Genomic DNA, 21,408 nt, shown 5'->3' with positions numbered 1-21,408 from the left:
GCTGGAGAGTATTTATATGCTATGTATCTAAATATTCAGACACACTTAAAAATAGTATATTTGACATAGTATGTGTAACACATTGTCAATGTTAGGAATATTAAAGTGTCTAAAAAGCTTGGCGTGGGAGTGGAGCTCACATGCCTATGCCTGAGTTCAGGTCCCAGCATCTGGAGGGAAAAAAGCTAAAAGGATGAATACCAAACCTACCATTACAAAAATACCATTGTAATTTCATTTCCTAGGTGGAAGGGTGAAAGATAGATGCATGTTACAAAATATGAGGAGTTCTTGTGTCTGAGTGGTAACTAGACGGTGCTCACTCCATTCTTTAAACTACTCTGAAACTTAAATTTCTCAGAGTCAAAAGAAGTCCGCGAAAACAGGAATATATTTATGACGAAATGTCAAGTGGAAAGCAGATGGCACGATGGTTCACTGGCCTTGCTCACACCTTCCGCTACCCCCAGCATGCGCAGCTGTCCGGAAGGAAATCTCTAGGATGCATTAGCCTCTGGGCAGTAGGCTGGGCACTAGGTCACCTGAAACATTTCTATTTTAGATTTCGGTTGGAACTCCTATTGCAAAGGCTCCCATGGTCATAGCCGCAGATAAATCTGAGTTGCCTGGCCTCTGTGAAATGCTGTTCCTATTGGCCATTTGGTCAGATGTGTGGCAGCTCATAATTTAATCAACATTTGATAACACACTGGGACAAAAAGTCTCCTCATACAGTTGGTTCTGCCAGCTCAGAGGCTTCTGTTTTGTCTGAACCCCATTTGGTTGCCATCCTCCCAACCTGCTCTCTTGGGAAATAGGTTGGGTCAGGCTGGCCAGCAGGCAACCCCAAATACATTATGAAATCAAGCAGACCCTCTCATCTTCCTTTCTGGAGTGTGGGCAAGTTGGCCACCGGAGCCATGCCCTGGAAGAAGAAGGAAGCCATGTGCAAGTGTTCTAACTCAGAACACATATTCCAAAGGCCTCTCTGCTTCCTGCTTGGTGACCTCATGTTCTGCCTTTCACAGCTTTTATAATAGTTGTCCCCTTGTGCTTCCTATTCCAAAAGCCAAGAGAGAGGAACGGAAAGGTGAGCCTCCTCATCCAGCAAGCAGTGGCACACCCCTTGTGGGGAAAAAGGAAAACAACCATGTTAAAAATTGACCATCCCCGCAGTCTTCAATGGGCCTGGTCTATGGAGCAGTAAGAGTGGTAGGCAGCATCCTCCACTTCTCCACTGTTACTAGTCACTGTCAAGAGAGCCTTAGTGGCTTTGAGGGAGAGGAGGAGGCGTCTGTAATCCAAGAAACAAGCTGATGGTCTCAAGACTCTTGCTGTCGATTGCTGGTTAAGTGCAAGGAAGAACAGGATGTTACTCCTCTTCTCAGCCATCCATCCTCACTATAAATTCCCGAGTAAGTATAACCTAACTTCAGGTTATAATGACTCTACAGAATGTGGACTCACATCTCTGTCATGAGGCAGATGATTTCACATCTCGATTTGCCAATTGTACAAAAGGAAATTAGCCTTGGGCAACCCACAAAGCCCTCAATCACAGTAGGTGATGCTAGAGCTCCTGGCGTGGGCTGAGAAGCCACTGGACAAGACATTAAATAAGAATCTCATAGAATCAGATCCATTCAGGTAGCCTGGAAATCTTTCAAAAAAATATATGGCACACCTATTTATCATCACACACACACACACACACACACACACACACATACACACACACACACACACACACACAAATCTCAACAGGAAAATATTAAGAAAGATAATGTCCAGTGGGGAAAGAATAAGGAAAAAAAATTATGCCTGTCGCGAGATAGAAGCCACAAGAGAATGACGTGTAGATGGATGAAGAAGCAGATGAAATGTGAAAATTTGGATTCCACAGGGAGATGAGACTGCAAATGAATTATTAAATTTAATTTTGATTGCTACCATTTTCTCATTGCTGGATTCTGAACAACGTTTTGTAAGTTGCCACCTTGCAGAATTCAGTTCTTTCTGGAAGAAAAGGTAAAGCTCTCAGGGTAGATATCAACTCCGGTGTCTGATCCTTAGGGAAAGAGCAACGCTGACTTCTCTCCACATGGGGACAGATCACCGTTGTGCTTTCTGGGACTGGAACAGACAAATAACAACCACGCCACATCTGACCCACAAGATGAGAATGGCCTTTACATGTTTATAAGCTGGCTTATGAAGGGACAGTGTCATGCTATGTAGCCCAGGCTAGCCTCAAACTCACAATCCTCCTGTCTCTGCCTCCTGAGTGCTGGGATAATTGGTACCACCATCGCTGGTCTTATGGATGTTTCATGGGGACTTGCCTGTGCTCTTTAAGCTGCAGCAGGGGCCTCAAATATCTACCAGGTGGCCCTGCCAAAGGTAGTTTGCCAGTCTTTGCTCTAGGACATGGGTTCAGTATGGCCCGGAGAACATAGTAGACACCCCAAGTTCTTTATCCTTGCTTTCTTCTCATCGCTGCTCCTGTGGAGAAGGACATCACTGATGTAAGTACCAAGTGAGACAGAGCTTGGGAAACGCAACCTTTAGAGCTTCTGAACAGTCCTTGCTGATGGTGGATGGCAGTGTGGGTGCAATAAGCATGGCGGCAGGGCTGTAGGGGGCAGGGGCATAGTTAATACGTGTGGTGTCTTGAAAATGCAATGCCCCATACACCAGGATTGTCACGGCTTCTGTTATCACCAGATCCTTCCTGAATATGGTCAAAGCAGCAGTCAGAGGCTGCCATGCTCTGCTGCTCCTCACCAAGCAGGCCTTTTCCCCAACTGAACTAATAATGTGTGAGTCTAATTAGAATAAAGCTCATTAGAGACAGAGACAGCCATTAATGCCTTCATTGATTTTTCTAATGAAATAAGCCGGGGGAGGAGACTTTAACAGGACAGCTGATTATTTTTTGTTTTCTTCAGCATTTCTCCTGCTTTTAAAACTGTTGTTGTAAGCTGCCATTGGACTGTAAATAAAAGTGGAGCTGAAAGCAGCGTGTGACATTTTCAGCCCTGGGGAAGGCGTCTGCTTCCAGCCCGCAGCCCTGCAGGGAGCTGTAAGACCCCAGTCCCCTCCCCAGCGTGTTTCCACGGCATTATGGCTGGTGGCTCTGAGGTGCCAAAGCTGTGAGTGTGGTTATCCAGCCCAGTGGTCCTAGCACAAGGCTGAATGTCCGTCTACATTCCATGGACCCTTGGATGCTGTTGTACCTAGAGGAACAGCTTGTGAACTAGCCGGGCAGAGAAGGGAAATACTCCCCCCCCCACCCCCATCCCCCCCACGCCCCGTTGAACTTCTGTACATTGAGTCGATGCACAGGAACTCAGATGGGCCAATCACATTGTATTAATCTAAATGTTCCTCGCTCCTGAGAAAGCAGTAAAGTCCCCCACAGTACCAGTTACAGAAGGGAAACGGTCATTCAGACCCGAGTGTGTGCTGAGTGTGCACCAAACTCTAGTTTCAGTCCACAGGACAGACAAAAAAAAAAAAAAAAAAAAAAAAACGGTGGGATTTGAGTATCAGCTGCTAGCCCTCTCCCGTATACACTCTTGCCCTCTCCCCACTTCCACACTGTTCTAGCAACACTAGCCTGACCGCTGCTCGTCCTGGAACCACAGCTGATACAGTTGAATTGTTAAAGGGGGCCAGTCTTCCTCCAGTGGGACCTGAAATATGGTGACCGCTTACTTCCCTTATGAAAACGCCAGGGTGCCTTCTGATCGCAAACTACTCGCCAGTCTCCCTTCAAGGCAGGGTGTTCACAGGTGATGTGGTGGGAGACATACGGGATTCAGTTAGACACCAAAGGGCAGGGCTGCAGGAAGCATTGCCTGTCCTCTCAAATAAGCTGGGGGGGGGGGGGGCAGCAGCAACATGTTAGCCAAAGCTATTGATTGGGCTAAAGAAGAACCACCGAGAGGGGAAGAGACAGTTGGGGACAGACTGACGGGAAGACGCCATATTAAACCCAGGTCATACAGACACAAGTAGCCAGACAGTGAGTGCAAGAGGAGAAGAAGGAAGAGAGCAGTCAGTGTATATGAATACATGACTGGGGCACAGAGAATGCCGGATGCTACTGGACTTGTGTGTCGGTCTGTCTGGTGGGAGGCAGTGCATGAATGCCTACTGGTGTCTGCTTTCAGATACTCTTTTCCATATCTAATAAAAGTGCTGTAAGATAAATTACTTGTAATTATAAACACGACAACTTCATCAAGGCATAATCTATACCCCATAAAGCTAACTGATTTTGCATGCACAGATCGATGGTTTTTAGTAAGTTGGCCCAACTGCAGAGCCGTTAGCACACCCTGACTTTAAAACACTTCTATTGCATTACTAATGACTTTCCTACTTGCTTGTCATCAGTCTCCATTCCCACCTATAATCATGTATCTTTGATTTTTATTTTGCTGATTGCTATAAAAAAGGATACAAATCTTCACATGGCTTAGCAGGGATTGCCAGGCCACTTTAGAAGCAGCCTACCACTATGGTACTGTAGCTAAGAGTGAGTGAGGGCTGCATCGCACTGTACACCCTCAACAGCTGGCTGCCACGAGTACTTAACTTCTAATTATTTCTATTGGGTTTTTGCAGATTATGTTTCTATTTGTGTACTTTTTGCTTGCACTTTGTTTTGAGTTTTCACTCTCTGCTTTACCTCTCTTTAGGATTCTCTTGTGTCTTTAACTAAAATTTTAAAATGTAGCTGAGCATGGTGGTGCACTCGTTTAATCCCAGCACTCGGGAGGCAGAGGCAGGGGGATCTCTGTGAGTTTGAGGCCAGCCTGGTCTACAGAGTGAGTCTAGGACAGCCATGGCTGTTACATAGAGAAACCCTTTCTTGAAAAACCAATATATATATGTATGTATATATGAATTTTTCTTACAGATTTTACATATTAAATCCTTTGGCTTTTTTGCCAGTGTGACATTTTAATGTGTAAATATAGGTATATACAGATAAAAGGTAGGTGTGTGTGTGCATGTGTATGCGCAAGTGTAGGCCTAAAGACAACCCTGGGTGGCATTATCCTCGGGAATGTCATCTACTGCCTTTAGGCATTTGAGGCTAGTTAACTGTTTAGTTACCAAAAGTGTTATGCTATGATAAACTTTTTTTGGCGGGGGGGGGGGGGGGGGTTCGAGACAAGGTTTCTCTGTGTAGTCTTCACTGTCCTGGACTCACTTTGTAGACCAGGCTGGCCTCGAACTTACAGTGATCCACCTGCCTCTGCCTCCCAAGTGCTGGGATTAAAGGTGTGAGCCACCACACCTGGTATAATAAACTTTTAATATACTGTCAGTTGATTTCCATGCAGTTTAAGCTGTCTTTTTAGGACATGATATTCTGGTTTGGGGATGTGGGGTTCTGGACATATGCTTGTCTTGGATGTATCTTTTTTTAAAAAGAAGATGGAGGGCTATAGAGATGACTCTGCTGTTAAAGGCTAGGCTCACAACCAAAAGAAGAAGAAGAAAGGAGGAAGAGGAGGAGGAGGAAGAAGGAGGAGGAGGAGGAGGAGGAGGAGGAGGAGGAGGAGATAGGAAAGATTATTTAGAATCAAAGAAGAGGTGAGGTAGGCAGAAGCCTCGGGCTGTAGAACCATGGTTCCCATCCATCTGTAGCAGCGTCCACTGAGTCCAGCAGCCAACTGCTGCCTTCTCTGGGGGCTACAGGAAGGCAGGGAATACACTGTTCTAACATATTTGCCATTTGTTTTCAGTGCTGGGCAGGCATGTGCTAGGCAGACACTTTCTCATGAAGCTGTACGCCCCCACACATACTCCCTTTTGTTGTTTGTTTGGTTTTTTGGGTACAAAGTTTCGCTAAAGATCCCCGGCAACCCTTGAACTTGGAGACCTCCTGCCTCCGCCTCCCAAGTAGCTAAAAATTCAGGTCTCTGCTACCAGACCCAGCTTTTCCTGTAATTTGAATCTATACCAAAATGTACCTACTGTTCTTTCAAATAGTCCTTTTTCGTCATCATCATCTGGAATTTCCATTCTTTCGCTGTGGTAGAGTTCTCCTGGTAGAGTTACCTGGTAGAGCCTCCTGGTAGAGTTCTCCATCTCCCTGGGGGGCCGTTGGCCACTAACCCACCAAGGCAGGAGGAGCAGAAGGTGAGGCACAGAGCTTAGAGGGCTGCAAACACAACAGCGATCAAACACTGCGGGGACCATGTCAGGGAGCTAGGTCAACTTTACTAGTTCAACAAAGGCTCTACGGCCGTTGGGGCGTGTGTGAGGGCTTCCAGGAGAGGTATACATAATTGGTTGGAACCAGGCACTTTAAGGATGCTTGTTTTGCATTTGGCAGCCTGCTCCTATCACATGAACGGGAACACAGCACCTAATTATTCTATAGGCACAGGGAGGAGAGAGCTAGCAGGGAGCTGTGTCAAGGACCATATATCAAATGTGGTTAAGGTCATCTATGTCTAAAGACACTCTCCAGATGGAGTCAGGCAGAGAGCCAGAGGCCCTGCTGGGGAGAGGGAGTCCTGCACTCAACGCCAAGCTCAGAACGGCTATGCAGACAGGGAGGAATGTGACCTCCAACAGCAGGGCCCTTCCAACACCTGAGAAATATCCAATGGGTCCCCTTCACAAGGCTGGAATTGTGACTGACAGTTCTCACCTCTGGTTGCAACTTAGGGTCTTTACAGAGGCTTTCACTTTTGGGTCCCTTTATGGGGGTGGGGGGGCATACTTCAGCTAAGAGACTTACTGTGTGTTGTTGCCTTAGTCGGCTCGTTCCTACATCCTTCCTCCTCCTGACTACTAAAAGCTTGACAATTCTGTTTTTTAGCAGTTCTTTAACAATTTAAGTGAGACATGAAGTCCTGTTAGCAGAATCAGGTTCCCTGGCTTGCCCAGCAGGACCAGTGTACAAATGGGGATTCCCATAAAGTACGGAGACTGGATGCCATGCGGTCGGTACGTCTTAGCTGTGCTATGTTCTGATTTCAGAAGTCTTTGTTAGCAAAGTGTACGGTCCTCCTGGCTGCGGTCAGGTGATAAGAAAAATGAAACTGACTGGAATTTGAATTTTTCTTATCAAGTCATTACAGTCTTGCAGAAAAGGCAAAGATTAGCTCAGGGATCTGGGCTTCTCTGAGATTTGCTCACAAGCCGTGAGCCTCACTCCTACCCTGCAGGGTTGATATGAATAATAAATGAAATGATGGCTGCAAAGAAGCTCATGTGGGGTTTTTTTTTTTTTTTTCCTCCTTTTCATGGTAATTACAAAAATTTAGAGGAGTAAAGTTTCAGAAAATGAAAGTTTCAGGGTCTTGCTTATACACGGGTTTATTCAGCGGCATCTGTCAAAGGGTGTGGTAGAGGCCTTTGTGTGTTAACGGTGAACTTGCAGGGTCTGAAATGGTCCTTTAGGTTATTTGCTTTTGTTTTTAGTGTGTGAGTGTATATGTGTGTGTGTGTGTGTGCTGGGAATTGAACCCAGGTCCTCTGCAAGAGCAGCAAGTGCTCCTCCCTACTGACTCATCTCTCTAGCCATGTGTTCTTTAGTTTGTAATCTTGTAACTCCTTTGCATGGTTAGGAACTGTGTTATCAATAAGTACAAAAGGTTTCATATACAGGGTGTGACTATGTGTCTGTATTTGTGCGTGAGAGGTAGGTGTGTGTGTGTGTGTGTGTGTGTGTGTGTGTGTGTGTGTGTGTGATTGCTGTCAAGTTCATCCCAATGGTGGAGGGGCCCTCTCAACCTCACATGAGCCACGCGAACCTTCACTTAGATGTGAGGTCTTATTTTGGCACAGGGTGAGAAGGGACTTTAGTTTTTGCCATAGAACGTGTATTCATATACAAGGATTGGGGTTCAGATCTGCCTGGGACACACTGCTGAGGAGGGAGCCACTGTCAGGTCACACTATGACCACAGCCCTCACTCACCAATGAGGCTCTTCATCTCTGCTGGGTGCCTGAACAGACTGGTGTTTATAATAACAATGACAACAAAAGCGGCAACAGCGAACGATTATTGACTACCTGACAGAATGATGTATTTTCCCACATCTAGCCCTGATCACAGCCCTATTGGATAGAGATCATGGCTGTACCCAAGAACCAAAGCCTATTATTTCACCCAGGTCCCACTTTTCTATGCTAATAATATCTCCATGGAAACTCTGAGCCCAGCCTGGCCTGTCCAGCTGCATGCCCAGCATCCATCAGCAGGTCCACTCCGAGTCTCCTCCTCAGTTGAAGGCACATGGAGAGCATCAATTGATGTTTGTGACCTCATTCAGTTAGATGTGTGTGTGTCCTGTTTCCCACACTGGAAAGTAAGTTCCCAGCAGGCAGGAACCTTGGGGGTCTCCTTTGCAGCTCTGCAACAGGTGCCTGAGAGAACAGCTCCTGCCTCACCTGGGCCAAAGCTAGAGATGGTGTCAGCTTGAGCTATGTCACCAGGAAGGCTGTCATGGGGTGACATGACTGCTACGTACATACTCTTTTGGGTGACCTTGGTTACCCATTTCCTCTGTTCACTAGAGGTATTATGCCACAAGTGAATCAAACCTCAGCTTGACACTGGACTCAGGCATTCTGCAAGACACTGAGGACTGCAATCTGATGGTGGAAGAACTAAACCAGGCTAAGTAGTGACTCATTCTGACAGAACAAGCAGTCTGGGGCTGTTTGGCAGGGAGTTGGGATCCTGCTTCTGCAGATCCCAAGGTTTCATTGGATGGCCGCAATGGTTTGTTTGTTTTGTTTTCACATACAAAACACGCTTGTACACATGAACATACACACTATGAACACATTAACTACCAATCACTATTTAGATACCATTAATGCTGCCAACAGCCACATCAAATAACTGTTATCATTTTTATTTCATCAGTGAAAAAACTGAGACTAAAAACGGTATCTTGAACAAGGTACCAAAATTAGTAAGAAACACAGCCAATGTTAGCATCCAGACATGTGATTAATAATTCATCATGGTGACACTTAAGCATAGGGAAGTGTGAAGTATTTCCAATGTGCAGATACAGAACAAAGAATCATTTAAACATGTTTGTATGTGAGGAACAGTTTGTAAGCATTGGTGCTTTTAAGAATTGATGCTGCCAGGTGTAGGGTCACACAACTGTAATCCCAGCACTTGTGGAGGCAGAGGCAGGGGGATTGCTGTGAGCCTGGTCTACAAAAGCAAGTCCAAGACAGCCAACACTATGCGGAGAAACCCTGCTTGGAAAAAAAAAAATTATTCCAATTATTTAGAAATTTCTGGGTTTGGGAGAAAAAAAAACAAGTTTTCTGAATATACTGGAAGGAACCATGGGATGAGAGGTTTAAAAAGTACTTCTAGTAGCCAAAATTGTAGTTTCTTTATGTAATAAGATATGATTTATACTATTATCAATTCAGCCTGAAATCAAAGGAGTATATACACAGTAAACAAAGAATTGTTTGCTACCAACTCTCGTCATGCACACTAATTACAATAATGAAGTAGAATAAACAAAAATAAAAGAAACAACAAAAATTCATTGAAGTTGCCTATAGCAAATGTACTATAAAATAGTTAGCAAGAAACCAGTTTAGGAGGATGGCTTGCTTATCTAAGTAGAATAAACTACTGACGCATCCACTGCCATGTACAACTTCTAGTTATATTGTTTGAGGTTCTCATGTTTATAGGTCATAGAGCCAAAGTGTTTGTTTTTAAAGGAGTGTTTGTGCCCAAACTTTAGAGCATCTAGTTTGTATTTAAAAAGAAAAATGAGTGAAGGGTACAAACAAAATAATCCAGCTTGACCTTTCACCGCCGCCTGTTCTGTGACACTGTGATGAAACAGGAAGGGAATTTTGTCTTGTCCTGTCTGTGGAGATTTGCTCTCAGAAAGCTACATACTTTGATCAAAACAACCCAGCCAGATCAGATGTGGAACTTCAGTCCTGGTCCCGTCTGTGTCCTCATGTGGAGAGAGGCTAGAAGATGCTCAAAAACAGCCATTCCCTCCTGTCTTTAAGCCTGCCAAGAACCCGCCTGCTGGCAGGCTCTCGAAAGCCTCTTGTCCTCCTAGTCATTCATGAGGACTAGGCACAGCCCCAGATCTGTCACACATGTTCATAAAATCCTTATTTGCTGTTCCTTTAAACCATTTTTAGAGCGAATTAAAAACTCAGGCATCCCTTGATTACACACCGTTCTCCTGTGACACTTTAAGCGCCCAAGCCTGGGGAGGGAGCTGCAGAATGTGAGCCCTAGAAGGTGACTGCTGAGTCTTCCTGGTGGGAGATAAGACTCCTGGCAGCAGTATCCCTTTGACTTCTTGGTGTAAGCTGTACCTCATTCATGCCAATAATTCAAGTTGACATAAATTCTTGCCAGCATTTTTAAAAAGCTTATTATGGGCCTGGTCTCTCATGCCTTGAGATAATTAGACCTTAAAAATCAGTCTCTCTCTCTCTCTCTCTCTCTCTCTCTCTCTCTCTCTCTCTCTCTCTCTCTCTCTCTCTCTCTCTCTCTCTCTCTGTCTCTCTCTCTCTCTCTGTCTCTCTCTCTCTCTCTCTCTCTCTCTCTCTCTGTGTGTGTGTGTGTGTGTGTGTGTGTGTGTGTGTGGTCACTGATGAAGACTGGATTCCATCACAAAGCCGACTTAAATTGGAAGGAAATGGACCAGCAGTAACTATTCAGGGCCCTGGCTTGACTTTTGTATTCACGTGACCTTTTCTCTTTTGTTCCCAGGGTCGGGATTACTGTTCTGAAGAAGAGGATATCACATAGCATCGATTCTCCCACGCAGACCAGGAGCTACTACTGTGTAAATAGGTTACACCCCAGTTGAAACCTTTGCAAAGGTCGGTTCTCTTCACCGAACAGCACTATAACAAACGAAGACCGGTCCATATCGTATGCCCCATTAAATTACAGTGTTTCTTAATGAACCTGCAAAGGAATATTGCTAAACACAAACACAAAAACTGTTCTGGAACTTTCTTTGTTGCTGCTAGTTAAAACTTGTTGCAACTTTTCACTTCTCTTGTGTCCAAGTATGCAGCAAAATTCTGCAGTTCACCTTAAAGATACTATTGGTTTTCCGATGCTCTCCAGCCTATTTTCTATAAGATGAGGTAGAGGTGAACTCTCACACAGACTCCAGTTCTAGCCTGGTTCTGCTTTGATGTCAAGCATCCCCTCCCCTCTTTCCTCCTCCTCCATCTCTTCTGAGTGGTCCAGAGATGGCCTGAGCCTTGCTTCTCACTGGTAATGTGTGGCTTTGGACATGGAATGGTGGCCATGGTAAGCCTTGTTTCTCTGCTCAGAAGCAGAAGAGCCGCAACTGATTAAAAGCATGTTGTGGCCTGACTCCTGGAAGTGACACAGGTGCGAGCAGTAGGTTGTTCCACTTGCTAGGACTCTTAGTGCAGGATTCAGCTTATAGCATTGGCTTTGCTCACATGCAATGGAAGTGTGACCACAATCAGCTTGAATCCCTCTTCCTCACTCTTTTTTTTTTTTTTCTAAGAAATAAACATTTTACTGTTTTTATGTATCCTTGTCTTCTCCCATTCATCCAGTTCAGCATTTTAAGATGATCCCAGGTGTGGAAGTTAAGTCCTCTTTCACAGTGACACTGATGATTGCCCTACATGGCTCCCCACCCTTCTGTTGACATCTACCATGGTGTGGAAGGGCTGTGAGTGGTCGGAAGAGATACAGGACAACCCCGCGACTCCTTAGGAGGGCTGGAAATCACCGCTACCTATCACTTTGTTAGCTACTAAGGCACGCTGTTTTCTGAGTCTCCCCTTTCAAAATCAAAATGCCACATTAGCCTTGCCCCTTCCTTCCCTTGTGTTTCCAGATCCGGTAGAATGGGTAAAAGGTTGTGCCTACTGGGAAACATAGGACATCCACACTGGAGATGTAATCTGGAGATGTGAAAGCCAGAAGCCCCTGGTGGTGGGGAGTCTTGGCCGTGTGTTCAGTAGAGTTTATTTTTCCATGCTATATGAAGAGAATGGTCTCTTCTCAAAGACAGAAGTAATATTTTTAACAAATATTGTCACAAGTAAATAGCAATCAAAAGGAGAAAATAACTTTTGTATTTTTTTAATCATGTTTGATAGCTTTGAACGAGGGTTCTCTTTGTTACTTTCAGGGGAGGGCACCCTATCATATGCCATCCCAGCAGTCCAGGGTTGGGCTTGCCCTACACACACACACACACACACACACACACACACACACACACAGACATACAGACACACACACAGACATACAGACACACACACATACATATACACACACAGAAGAATGCTCTGTTCTTTCCTCTGAGGGTTGTGAATTTCAAGGGCCTCACTGTCAGCCACACTGCCACCTTCGGAAGGTGGAATAGTTACAAGAGGATTAGTTAAGATGTTCCCAGCTGTCAAAAGATAGTCTGCCACAATATAGAGCGGGAAGCTAAATTCGTTCTTGCCAAAATGAGCCTTGACTTTCAAATCTGTCCACAAAATGGCAAGATTCTTCACCTCCTGTCAGACCCGAGGCAGCAAAAGCGAGGGAAAGAAAACGTGGTCGAGTGCTATAGAAAATGGACTTGGGTGTTAGCAACAAAAAATCCCATAATTCTTGCAGCCAGCAGTAGCTATTTTGGGGAGCAGCTGTGGTTGTTACATAAATAGAGATGTGGCCAAAAGCTGAGGCTTTTTATCCAGCTTCAAGCAGAAAAATGCAGGGAGAGTCGAGTAGTCTAGGGTTTTAAGTTCCCTCCTCTCATATGGTTTTTTTGGCCAAAGGACGAAAATAGTTTTCCTCAACTGTAAATGAACTGCTAAAGCCCGTCTCACTTGTTCACTGGCGGCTTTGTTCACTGTTCTCTGGATGGCCGTTTGCGGGATCTCGTGCTCTTATCAAGCAAGAAGGAAGCGAATGTTAACATCTTCCGTTTGACCCCTCTACTTGGTGTCTAAGACAGTGTCTTCCCAGGAAATCAACACCCTCCGCCCAAAGATGAGATGCCCGTGTCCTTTTCCTCAGTCATGTTTAGCGTTTTGGGTGTCACACATGTTTCTCGGGAACCTCATTTTTGAGTGTTAAAGAAACCCTAAGTGCTGTTTCAGGAACAGCGGCTTTTCACAGATCTGTCTCCTGTATTTCATGCTGGATACCTCTTTGCTGTACAGAAGTGATTTCATCTTCAGGCACGTGTGGTTACCTCTAGAAATAGGTCCAAGAAACAGGATGGTTGAGTGGGTTGGCATGAAATGCTGGACTATATTAGCAACACTCGAAATTGTCTGTTTTCCATTTGTTGGTTTGAATCATAAAATTGTCAAGTGATTTGTGTTTGTATTTTATTTTTCTATACCTTCTGGAAGGATCTAAATTAAAAATATATACCCCCTCCCCCATATCATAGCATTAAGCAGATTGTCTCAGGTATAAGGAAAAGATTTTTCCGGTATAGATGCTAGTTGTCATGTCTGTAGGACTTGGGAGCTGGAAGGAGGGAGGAAGGGAGGGGAGTGGCCTGGCGGATGCAGGAAGGGGGATGGGCAGAGGCTATTTTGAAGAGCTTGTAGAGCGGCTGTGTGCTAAGGCAGCTGGCCTAGTGGCCAGTGGGTGGAGTGGGTCTGCAGGCAAGATTCGTAGCTGGGTTACACACGCCTCACGTCCTCCACCGTGTAGAGTTGTAGAGGTTCAACAGTGTGTGCGCGCAGCTTTCTTTGGCTTGGCAGACATTCAGGATCCCGGAGTACTGCTCTCATAATTGAATACGTGTTTCTTACTGGCAGACAAACTCAAAAGAGGCTTTTACCTTCGGGAGGCCTCCTAGCCCCAGGCTTAAGCAGGAGCATTAAGAGTGACATTATAGTCTATTTAGGGACAAAGAAGGTACAAAGTCCAGAGATGAGAAAACTAGGTCAGCCCTGCAGAAACAGCCACATAGTGGCAGGCCTCTCCCTGTCTGCTGTGCCTAGGGTCTGAGGCTCAGCTTTGATGACGCAAGTAAGAAATACGTACCCCAGGAATAGCCTTGGTTCTCAGCCCCCTGGTCCTTCACTATAAAGCTTCTCTGTGTCCTGGGTGGAGCCAACTCTGAAGTGGCCATGCCAGAGAGATGACAGCCCAGGGATGGTAAACGCTACATCTTGACCCAGTTGATGGCCTCCGACTTTGAGTTATAGCTTTGCCTTCCACTCAGCCTCATCACTCCCTTTCTTGGTCTCTGTCTCTTCCAGCAGGGGTCCCATAACCTGCTGAAGTAGAATACCCCTCTTCTGACCTTTGCCTCAGTCACCTACAGGGCAGTGTGGCATAGCGATAAGTCTTGTTTCGATGCTGGGTGAAAATTTAAAGGTTGTCCCATCTCTACTGGTCCCAAGAAAAGAAGCTACATTAAACATGTTTGGTTTGTAGTAAGAGAAAAGATCACCTTCTTAATCCAGGAAAAATATGAAGAATCTGGACTTTAAAAGCCGGGTATTTTCCTTATAAAAGACAAAACAATTGACACAGAAAGTTTTTCCCTTAAGCTTCTCTCAAAAACAAGGGCTGGGGTGGGGGCCAGTTTCATTTCTGTATACCTCTTTAGAAGTTGATCTTCTTGTTAAGTTGTTTTAAACTCCAGTAGAAAAATAAAGCATGCTTGGTGTGTAGGGGCTATGTATTTACAAGGCATAATGAAAGGGGTGGCTGGAAGTGGGGGGCTTCAAGATGTCATGAGTGGGTTGGCAGACCCCAGTGTGCCTCTGCAAAGCTGTGTGGAACCTCTACAGATGCCCTGGGATGAAGCATTGGGATTCCTTGAACGAGATCTGTGAATCTCCTCTTACAGACAAATGGATGCGTTCTCCTAAGGGGGAAGACACCTTGATTTCCACAGTCACCAGAAAGAAAAAAAAAAAAAAAAAAATCACAAATCTGTGAGAGAATATATGTCCGTTATGACAAAACCCTGGGCCCCATGGTTTTCAGGAGACCTTCTGTCATATCTGAGATCTGATTTCATCTTGAGTGGGAAGAGGAAAAGGAACCTTATTTATGCTAGCTCTGTGCCAGATGCTGTCCTTGACATCCTATCTTTATCTCGTGTATTCTTCAAAATAGTATATTTACCCTGCCCCCACATTCTAAGTAACGTGTCTTACATGTTGAATTCATCTGTCCAATGCTCGTGTTGAAAGAAGGAAATATGTCTTCTGAGGATATTAGTAGTATTACTGCTACATACCTTGCAGCCCTGTGAACAAAAGCTTCTGGGGGGCGTCTGCCTCCTAGAGTCTCTCTTAGGCTCCTTCCTAGCTTGCCTTCCTCATGAGGAGTCCTACCTGACCTTCCCTAGTCCCACAAACTGCACATAGACCTGAAGAAGCCACTGGTGACGGAGAACTTTGGGGTTCAGAGGGAAAGGCTTGAGGGAGGGGGTGTCATCCTTTCAGCTTCTGAGAAAAGATGTAACCTTTACCACGCTTTGGGTGTTGTGGGTTTTTTTTTCCCCGAGTCTTCGAAGCTTATTTCATCAGAGCCTTGTCTTTTGAAGGTTAAAAGCCATGCTTACCTTTGCAGAGAGATCTGAGGGACTCTGAGGAGGAGCCAATGTCTGGGCCACTGACTTGGATGGAAAGCCTTCCTTGGTTGGGGGGTGGGGGGGCTGCAGTTGGATATTTCTTTTTGATTGCTGGATTAGGAGTCTGTATTTTCCAAGACTACTTTAAAGCCAAACCTCAATGTGACTCTTAAGATCGTAAGCATTTTCTGATAGTCATATGGTAAGCAGGGAAAGTCACTCTGCTCCAAGGTTAGGCTAGCTCAGGAACGCTTCATAAAGTAAATGAGGCAAAAGATGACATGTCACTAGACTGGCTGGTAAAGGCGCCATCTGGAGGGGACCCAGCTGGTAAAGGCATCACCTGGAGGGGACCCAGCTGGTGAAGGCGCCACCTGGAGGGGACCCAGCTGGTGAAGGCGCCACCTGGAGGGGACCCAGCTGGTGAAGGCACTACCTGGAGGGGACCCAGCTGGTAAAGGTGCCACCTGGAGGGGACCCAGCTGGTGAAGGTGCCACCTGGAGGGGACCCAGCTGGTGAAGGCGTCACCTGGAGGGGGACCCAGCTGGTGAAGGCACTACCTGGAGGGGACCCAGCTGGTGAAGGCGCTACCTGGAGGGGACCCAGCTGGTGAAGGCGCCACCTGGAGGGGACCCAGCTGGTGAAGGCGTCACCTGGAGGAGGACCCAGCTGGTGAAGGCACTACCTGGAGGGGACCCAGCTGGTGAAGGCGCTACCTGGAGGGGACCCAGCTGGTGAAGGTGCCACCTGGAGGGGACCCAGCTGGTGAAGGCGTCACCTGGAGGGGACCCAGCTGGTGAAGGCGCCACCTGGAGGGGACCCATGACCACCCTCATTTACTCACCTTCTGAGACAAGAATTTCCTTGTTCAAGTTCCTTGTGAAATAGGTCCTCAAGATCCTGATTGCTTCTAACCTAGCAACTTGCAGATTCCTTCGAAATGATGTGGGAATAGCCCTTATCTCTCGTGAGCTAGAGAAATCCCTTAAAGTGAGGAAGGTCCCACTAAGCCAAAGTCTCCTATATAACATTGTCTCTTTGCCTTGAATCCATTCTTTTTCCCTTCTCGAGGGTTATTTTTAGGTCAAACCTTTGGGTTTGGCTGAATAAGATTTAAAGTTTAAAAAAAAACATAAACATAACCAGAGCTTCTCTCAGTCCTCCAGGGGCCACTTGGCTCAGACCCAGGAGTTAAAAAAAAAAAAAAAAAGTGGCTTGGCATTTCAGTCCAGACCTTCAGGGCCTCTTCTCCTTTGACAGACAAGTGAGCAAATGAAGTTTTGCAGGAGATTCCAAGCCAGATTTTTTCCATCCAAAAAAAAAAATGTAAATTCATAAAAAGTATTATCTGTTTTCCTGGATCAGACCCAGGCAGTTGCCTTATTAGGATTTTAAATGTGGATCTTTTCTTTTAACACATATACAAAGATAGATGGATAAAGAAAACATAAATACTTAATCATAGACAGGCTGGGGTGAGGGGGCTGTCTTTTTTTTTTTTTTTTAAGGGAGCTGTCTTTTATCATTCTGTAATCATGACAGGAATGTCTAGATGTCCACATAACTGTAAGGATGCTTAAAACAGGAAAACCTCATGGCTGCTTTTGTAGTAGTCTGAGTCAGATCCAGTGAGAGCCCAAGGTCTGTGAGTGGACTCCTCACTCCGTGGTCTTCTGTGCCTGATGTCTGCATGTGTCTGATCCCTCTGGGCCTCTGGGTTGGTGTTCTGCCTCATGCCCTTTTCCCAGCGCACGGTGGGACTGAAGGCACATGCCAGGTCCAGCCATGGCAGTGCTTACACATTGCCACTCATCAGTGTGGCCTTGACTGTGACATTGCAGCAGCTCTGCTGGGACCCTTCCTCGGGTTGTTCTGGGTGTAACTACCCCTCCTAGGCTCCAGGCCCTGAGCCAATGGCCAAGCAATACAAAGGTGAGCCACAGTATTCACCCTCCCGGAGCCTATCACTAGGGGGGAAAACCATCTGGAAGGGCCACCTTTGAGAAATCACAAAGAACTGTGGGATCAGGCTGCAGTGGTAGCTGGCCAGCTTCAGGCATCGAAGCTTCCAGAAAACAATGGAAGCACAAGTCTTACTTGTCTAAGCACAGGGGGAATGTTACCAGAAGAGGCATCCGTGCCCAGAGGACAGCATGAGATTGCATGGGTGGGGAGGGCCCTCTGGGGCCTCCATGCAGGGAAGCAACTCAAGCTTAGAGTAGTGGAGAGAAGAGCAAAGGATGAGGACGGAGAGGCAAGCCAGGCTCTGGGGCTGAGCCGTGGGTTCCTGGAGGATGAAGCAGAGTTTCAGATGCATCTCTGCACGCTCCGCTCAGTGTATGCCCTGAGAGCCAGATGTGACCGTTCTCAGGGTGGGAACCGCCTTCCTCTGGAAATACCGCAGCTGCTGGCTGAGATTTATGCCCAGCCATCGTCTCTCCCCTTTCCAACTTCTCTTCCTGCCTCTAAAAGCTGTATGAGTTCAGGGGCTTTAGCCTGGGCTGGATCTAGTTTGGAGATTCGTGGGAGACAGGGCTGGGTCATCCTGACCTGTCTTTAGAGAAATGATGGCTAAAAATACCTCTTGGGACCAGGTTGGCCTAGACCCAGAGATGTGAGTGCACCCTAAAATAAATATTATGAAGTGCGAGAGCTTTCCTATTTAGTGTGTGGTTCTAGCCAAAGCTTGGCCTTCACATAGCCTTGCCCTGGCTTAGGTCACAGGCGCTGACCCAGGGACAAGTGCATACCTGAGGCTTGCCTAGGGAAGAGGATCTGGGGGTCTTTAGTGGGGGATTGTTTTGGGTTTTTTTTTTTTAATCATAAAGTACAGATAAGTTGTGTGTAAGTGCAAAATATTCCTGAGGCTCTGCAGTGGCTGAGAACTAGGGGGACTGTGGGTGCTAGGAGCTCCCCTGGAGTGAGTTGGGGAAAGCAGAATTCATCAGGCTGAGAGAACAGTTTGCAGTACCTTGTAGGTCTTCCAAAGAATCTATTTAGAATTTACAGCAGTGGTTTTTTCCCTTCCTTCCTTCCTTTCTTCTTTTCTTCCTTCCTTCCTTCATTCTTCCTTTCTACAAAAGAAAAAAAGATTTTTTAGAAGAAGCAGAATTAGATACTTCAGAATACTAGCAATAAGTCAGCATGACCAGAAAAACTAAGGGAAGACTCACACAGGGTGACGTTCCCCTAAGAGGCCAGAGCTTTAGGGCCGAATGCAGCTTTTCTAGCCACATGGCACTGGCTCTCTACTTGGGGATTTTGGGCAGCCCTCTCTAGCTAGTCTTGGGGTTCGCAGCTTCAAGCTGCCTACATCTGCCTTCCTGAGTGCAGCTAGACATGCCTAACGTCCACACCACCCTTTAGGCTGGAGGGAAGTTGGTTTGTTTCTTGTTTGTTTGTTTGTTTGTTTGTTGCTCAGACTGCCCACTCTTCCCAGATAGCCATCTTGCTCCTCACCCAAGGATTTCTACTTCTGTGTCTTGTGGTTACCTTGGTAGAATCCCACATGCCTGACTCTGGCCTGTGTTGAGGCTGATGCTGGAAGCCAGTGGAAAATGTGGCCTCTCACCTGCTTGAAAATTAGGATGCCCTCTTGTCATTTTCTGCCCACACTCCTCCACCACCGCCGCCACTGCCGCCACCGTGTGCACACACTCATTTCCCACTTATCTCCATCACATTGCCAAGAGATGGTCCAACTGCCTCTATGCCAGCTGTCAAAGGCTGCATGATGGCTCATCCCACAGGTACTGGCATTTATATAGGAGCATTGCCTTGATTCAGGGTAAAGCTACTAGTGAAATATTCAACCTCAAACAGTCTTGCCCTTCTAGGAACTTAAATAGTCAAGTAGTGGTGGGCCTGGGAACATGGAAGGGTTCTTCTGCCTGCACATGGACCTGTGAGGCAGCCAGGGCCTGTTTCCATCCCATGTGGCTACTACAAAGCCGTTGTGATGTACACCCTCCTGTACATTAATTTGTTAAATCATATGTCCATCTACTTTTGTAGTAATAGACATACAAGAAAAGAAAAACAAGTACACAAATTTAAAACAATGATACATAAGACAGTACAAAGGTTGTATTATTTTCTCTGAACTCCTGTGACCACAGGTGTCTCCTGGTATGTTGGATACCCACGTGAATACCACTACTTTGGTGCAAATCAGTATAGTGTGATAGTATCCTAGACCACTGTCTGGCACTCAGCCTGCAGAAGGAAAGAGTCAGAAGGCAAGCACTAAGAGTTTTGAGTCTGAGAAATCTGAGGCAAGCAAACTCACATGGCATGAACTGAAATAACTGAGAACCCTGAGGGAGATGTCCATAGAGGGGAGTGGCTGTCGGTGCTAAGAGCAGGCACACTGCACAGGGTCAGGCTTTGTTCACCTTCTCTCCCTGGGTCTCCTAAAAAGGACATTGTCATTACCCCAGCTCCCTCCTGAATGGAATTCTTTGAACCCTCAAAGTGCTTCAGCCATCCCAATCCCATGGCACCAGTGGGCTGTGGCTTAAAGATCATGTTTGATTTGACTACCAAGATGTTCTGATGCTTCTGTTCCATTTTGAAAAGGATCTGAGAAAGTATATGAGTCTAATTATATATGCATATTTATACATGTGTATTTTTGTTTATTGTTACATTTTGACATTGGACTTTCTATTAAATAATTTTTAACAGTTGCCCTGGCTCTGTTCTTTCTTATGTCTCTCTGCCTACCTGGGTCTGGGTTGGAGTGGGTGGTCTCGTCTATCTATATGAGACCCTGTGATAAGCTTTGTCCTTCCTTTTCTCTCTTCTGGACTCTCCACTTGGGAGGGTGTCTGTTTTCCTTCCTTACATGAACTCCTGTCTCCGCAGGACACACATCCAATCAGACACCCCGTTGGAAGCCCCCAACCTTCCTGCCATCTCCAGTCTTGCCCACCCACTTCAGAAAGTTCATAAATCCACATAGCTGATCATAATGCACACATGGGGAATGACCCCAAAATGATGCCTTGAGCTTTATCTCTTGTGTAGTTCCTAACACACATGCACACACATGCACACACACACACACACACACACACACACACACACACATACTCACACATGCGCGCGCACACACACACACACACAGTTCTACCTGTGAGACCTTGGACAAATTACTTAACCTTCTGGAGCGCAGTAAAACAGAGTATCCTCATAAGTTTGGCCGGCGGCGATCCCCTAGAAACCACCTAACAAAAAACCATCTGTTTCCCAAAGACTTATTTATGTGTTCTAGTCGTTCTGCCAGCTGACACATGTTTTTTGTTCATTGTGTGCTAAGCTCTGGAATCCCCCCAAGAAGAGAGCCAGGGGTTTGAGGACTTGCAGAGTTTGCCCCTCCAAAGTTAAAGGTGCCAGTGGATCAGCATGAATGAATCGACCTGTGACTTGCATGCCCAGCTCAACTCTGCGACCACCTGACTGGCTTTGGGGTCTCCATGGCACCAGCTGGCCCAGCAGCCTTTGGCTCATAGAAGCAGGGTACCTTCATGATTTCCCGATGGTATCGTGGTAGGAGAAAGGGTCAGCCGTTAGGGATAAGAGATCAATAACCAGCCGCCCCCATCCCGGCCATAAAGTTGGAAGCTCAAATTATTCACTGCTGAGTTTTATGAGCTGTCACACGAGGCCAGTGCTCAAGCCCAGAGTGATCCAGAGTCCAACTGGATCTTTCAGAAACAAACCTGTTTCTTCCAGTACAGACCCACTTAGACTCGCAAAGGCCGCTCCCTCCCCACCACCACCACCCAGCCCCCTACCCCCCCCCCTCCACCCCT

The 21,408-nt window shown here is 46.2% G+C and overlaps 1 protein-coding gene across 1 annotated transcript in view; it reads left to right on the top strand.

Annotated features, from left to right (window-relative positions):
• C6H1orf21 (chromosome 6 C1orf21 homolog) overlaps window positions 1–12,279 on the top strand; it is a 211,933-nt gene extending 199,654 nt beyond the window's left edge. The window contains exon 6 of the mRNA XM_051147567.1: window positions 10,761–12,279. Within this exon, the coding sequence (XP_051003524.1) occupies window positions 10,761–10,799 (39 nt within the window). The 3' untranslated portion in view covers window positions 10,800–12,279. The remainder of the gene's footprint in view (window positions 1–10,760) is intronic.
• Window positions 12,280–21,408: the final 9,129 nt, after the last annotated feature.

The sequence above is a fragment of the Acomys russatus genome, chromosome 6 (assembly GCF_903995435.1).
Source record: "Acomys russatus chromosome 6, mAcoRus1.1, whole genome shotgun sequence".
In the NCBI taxonomy this organism is placed as follows: Eukaryota; Metazoa; Chordata; class Mammalia; order Rodentia; family Muridae; genus Acomys; species Acomys russatus.
This window is presented reverse-complemented; position numbering and strand designations above follow the sequence as displayed.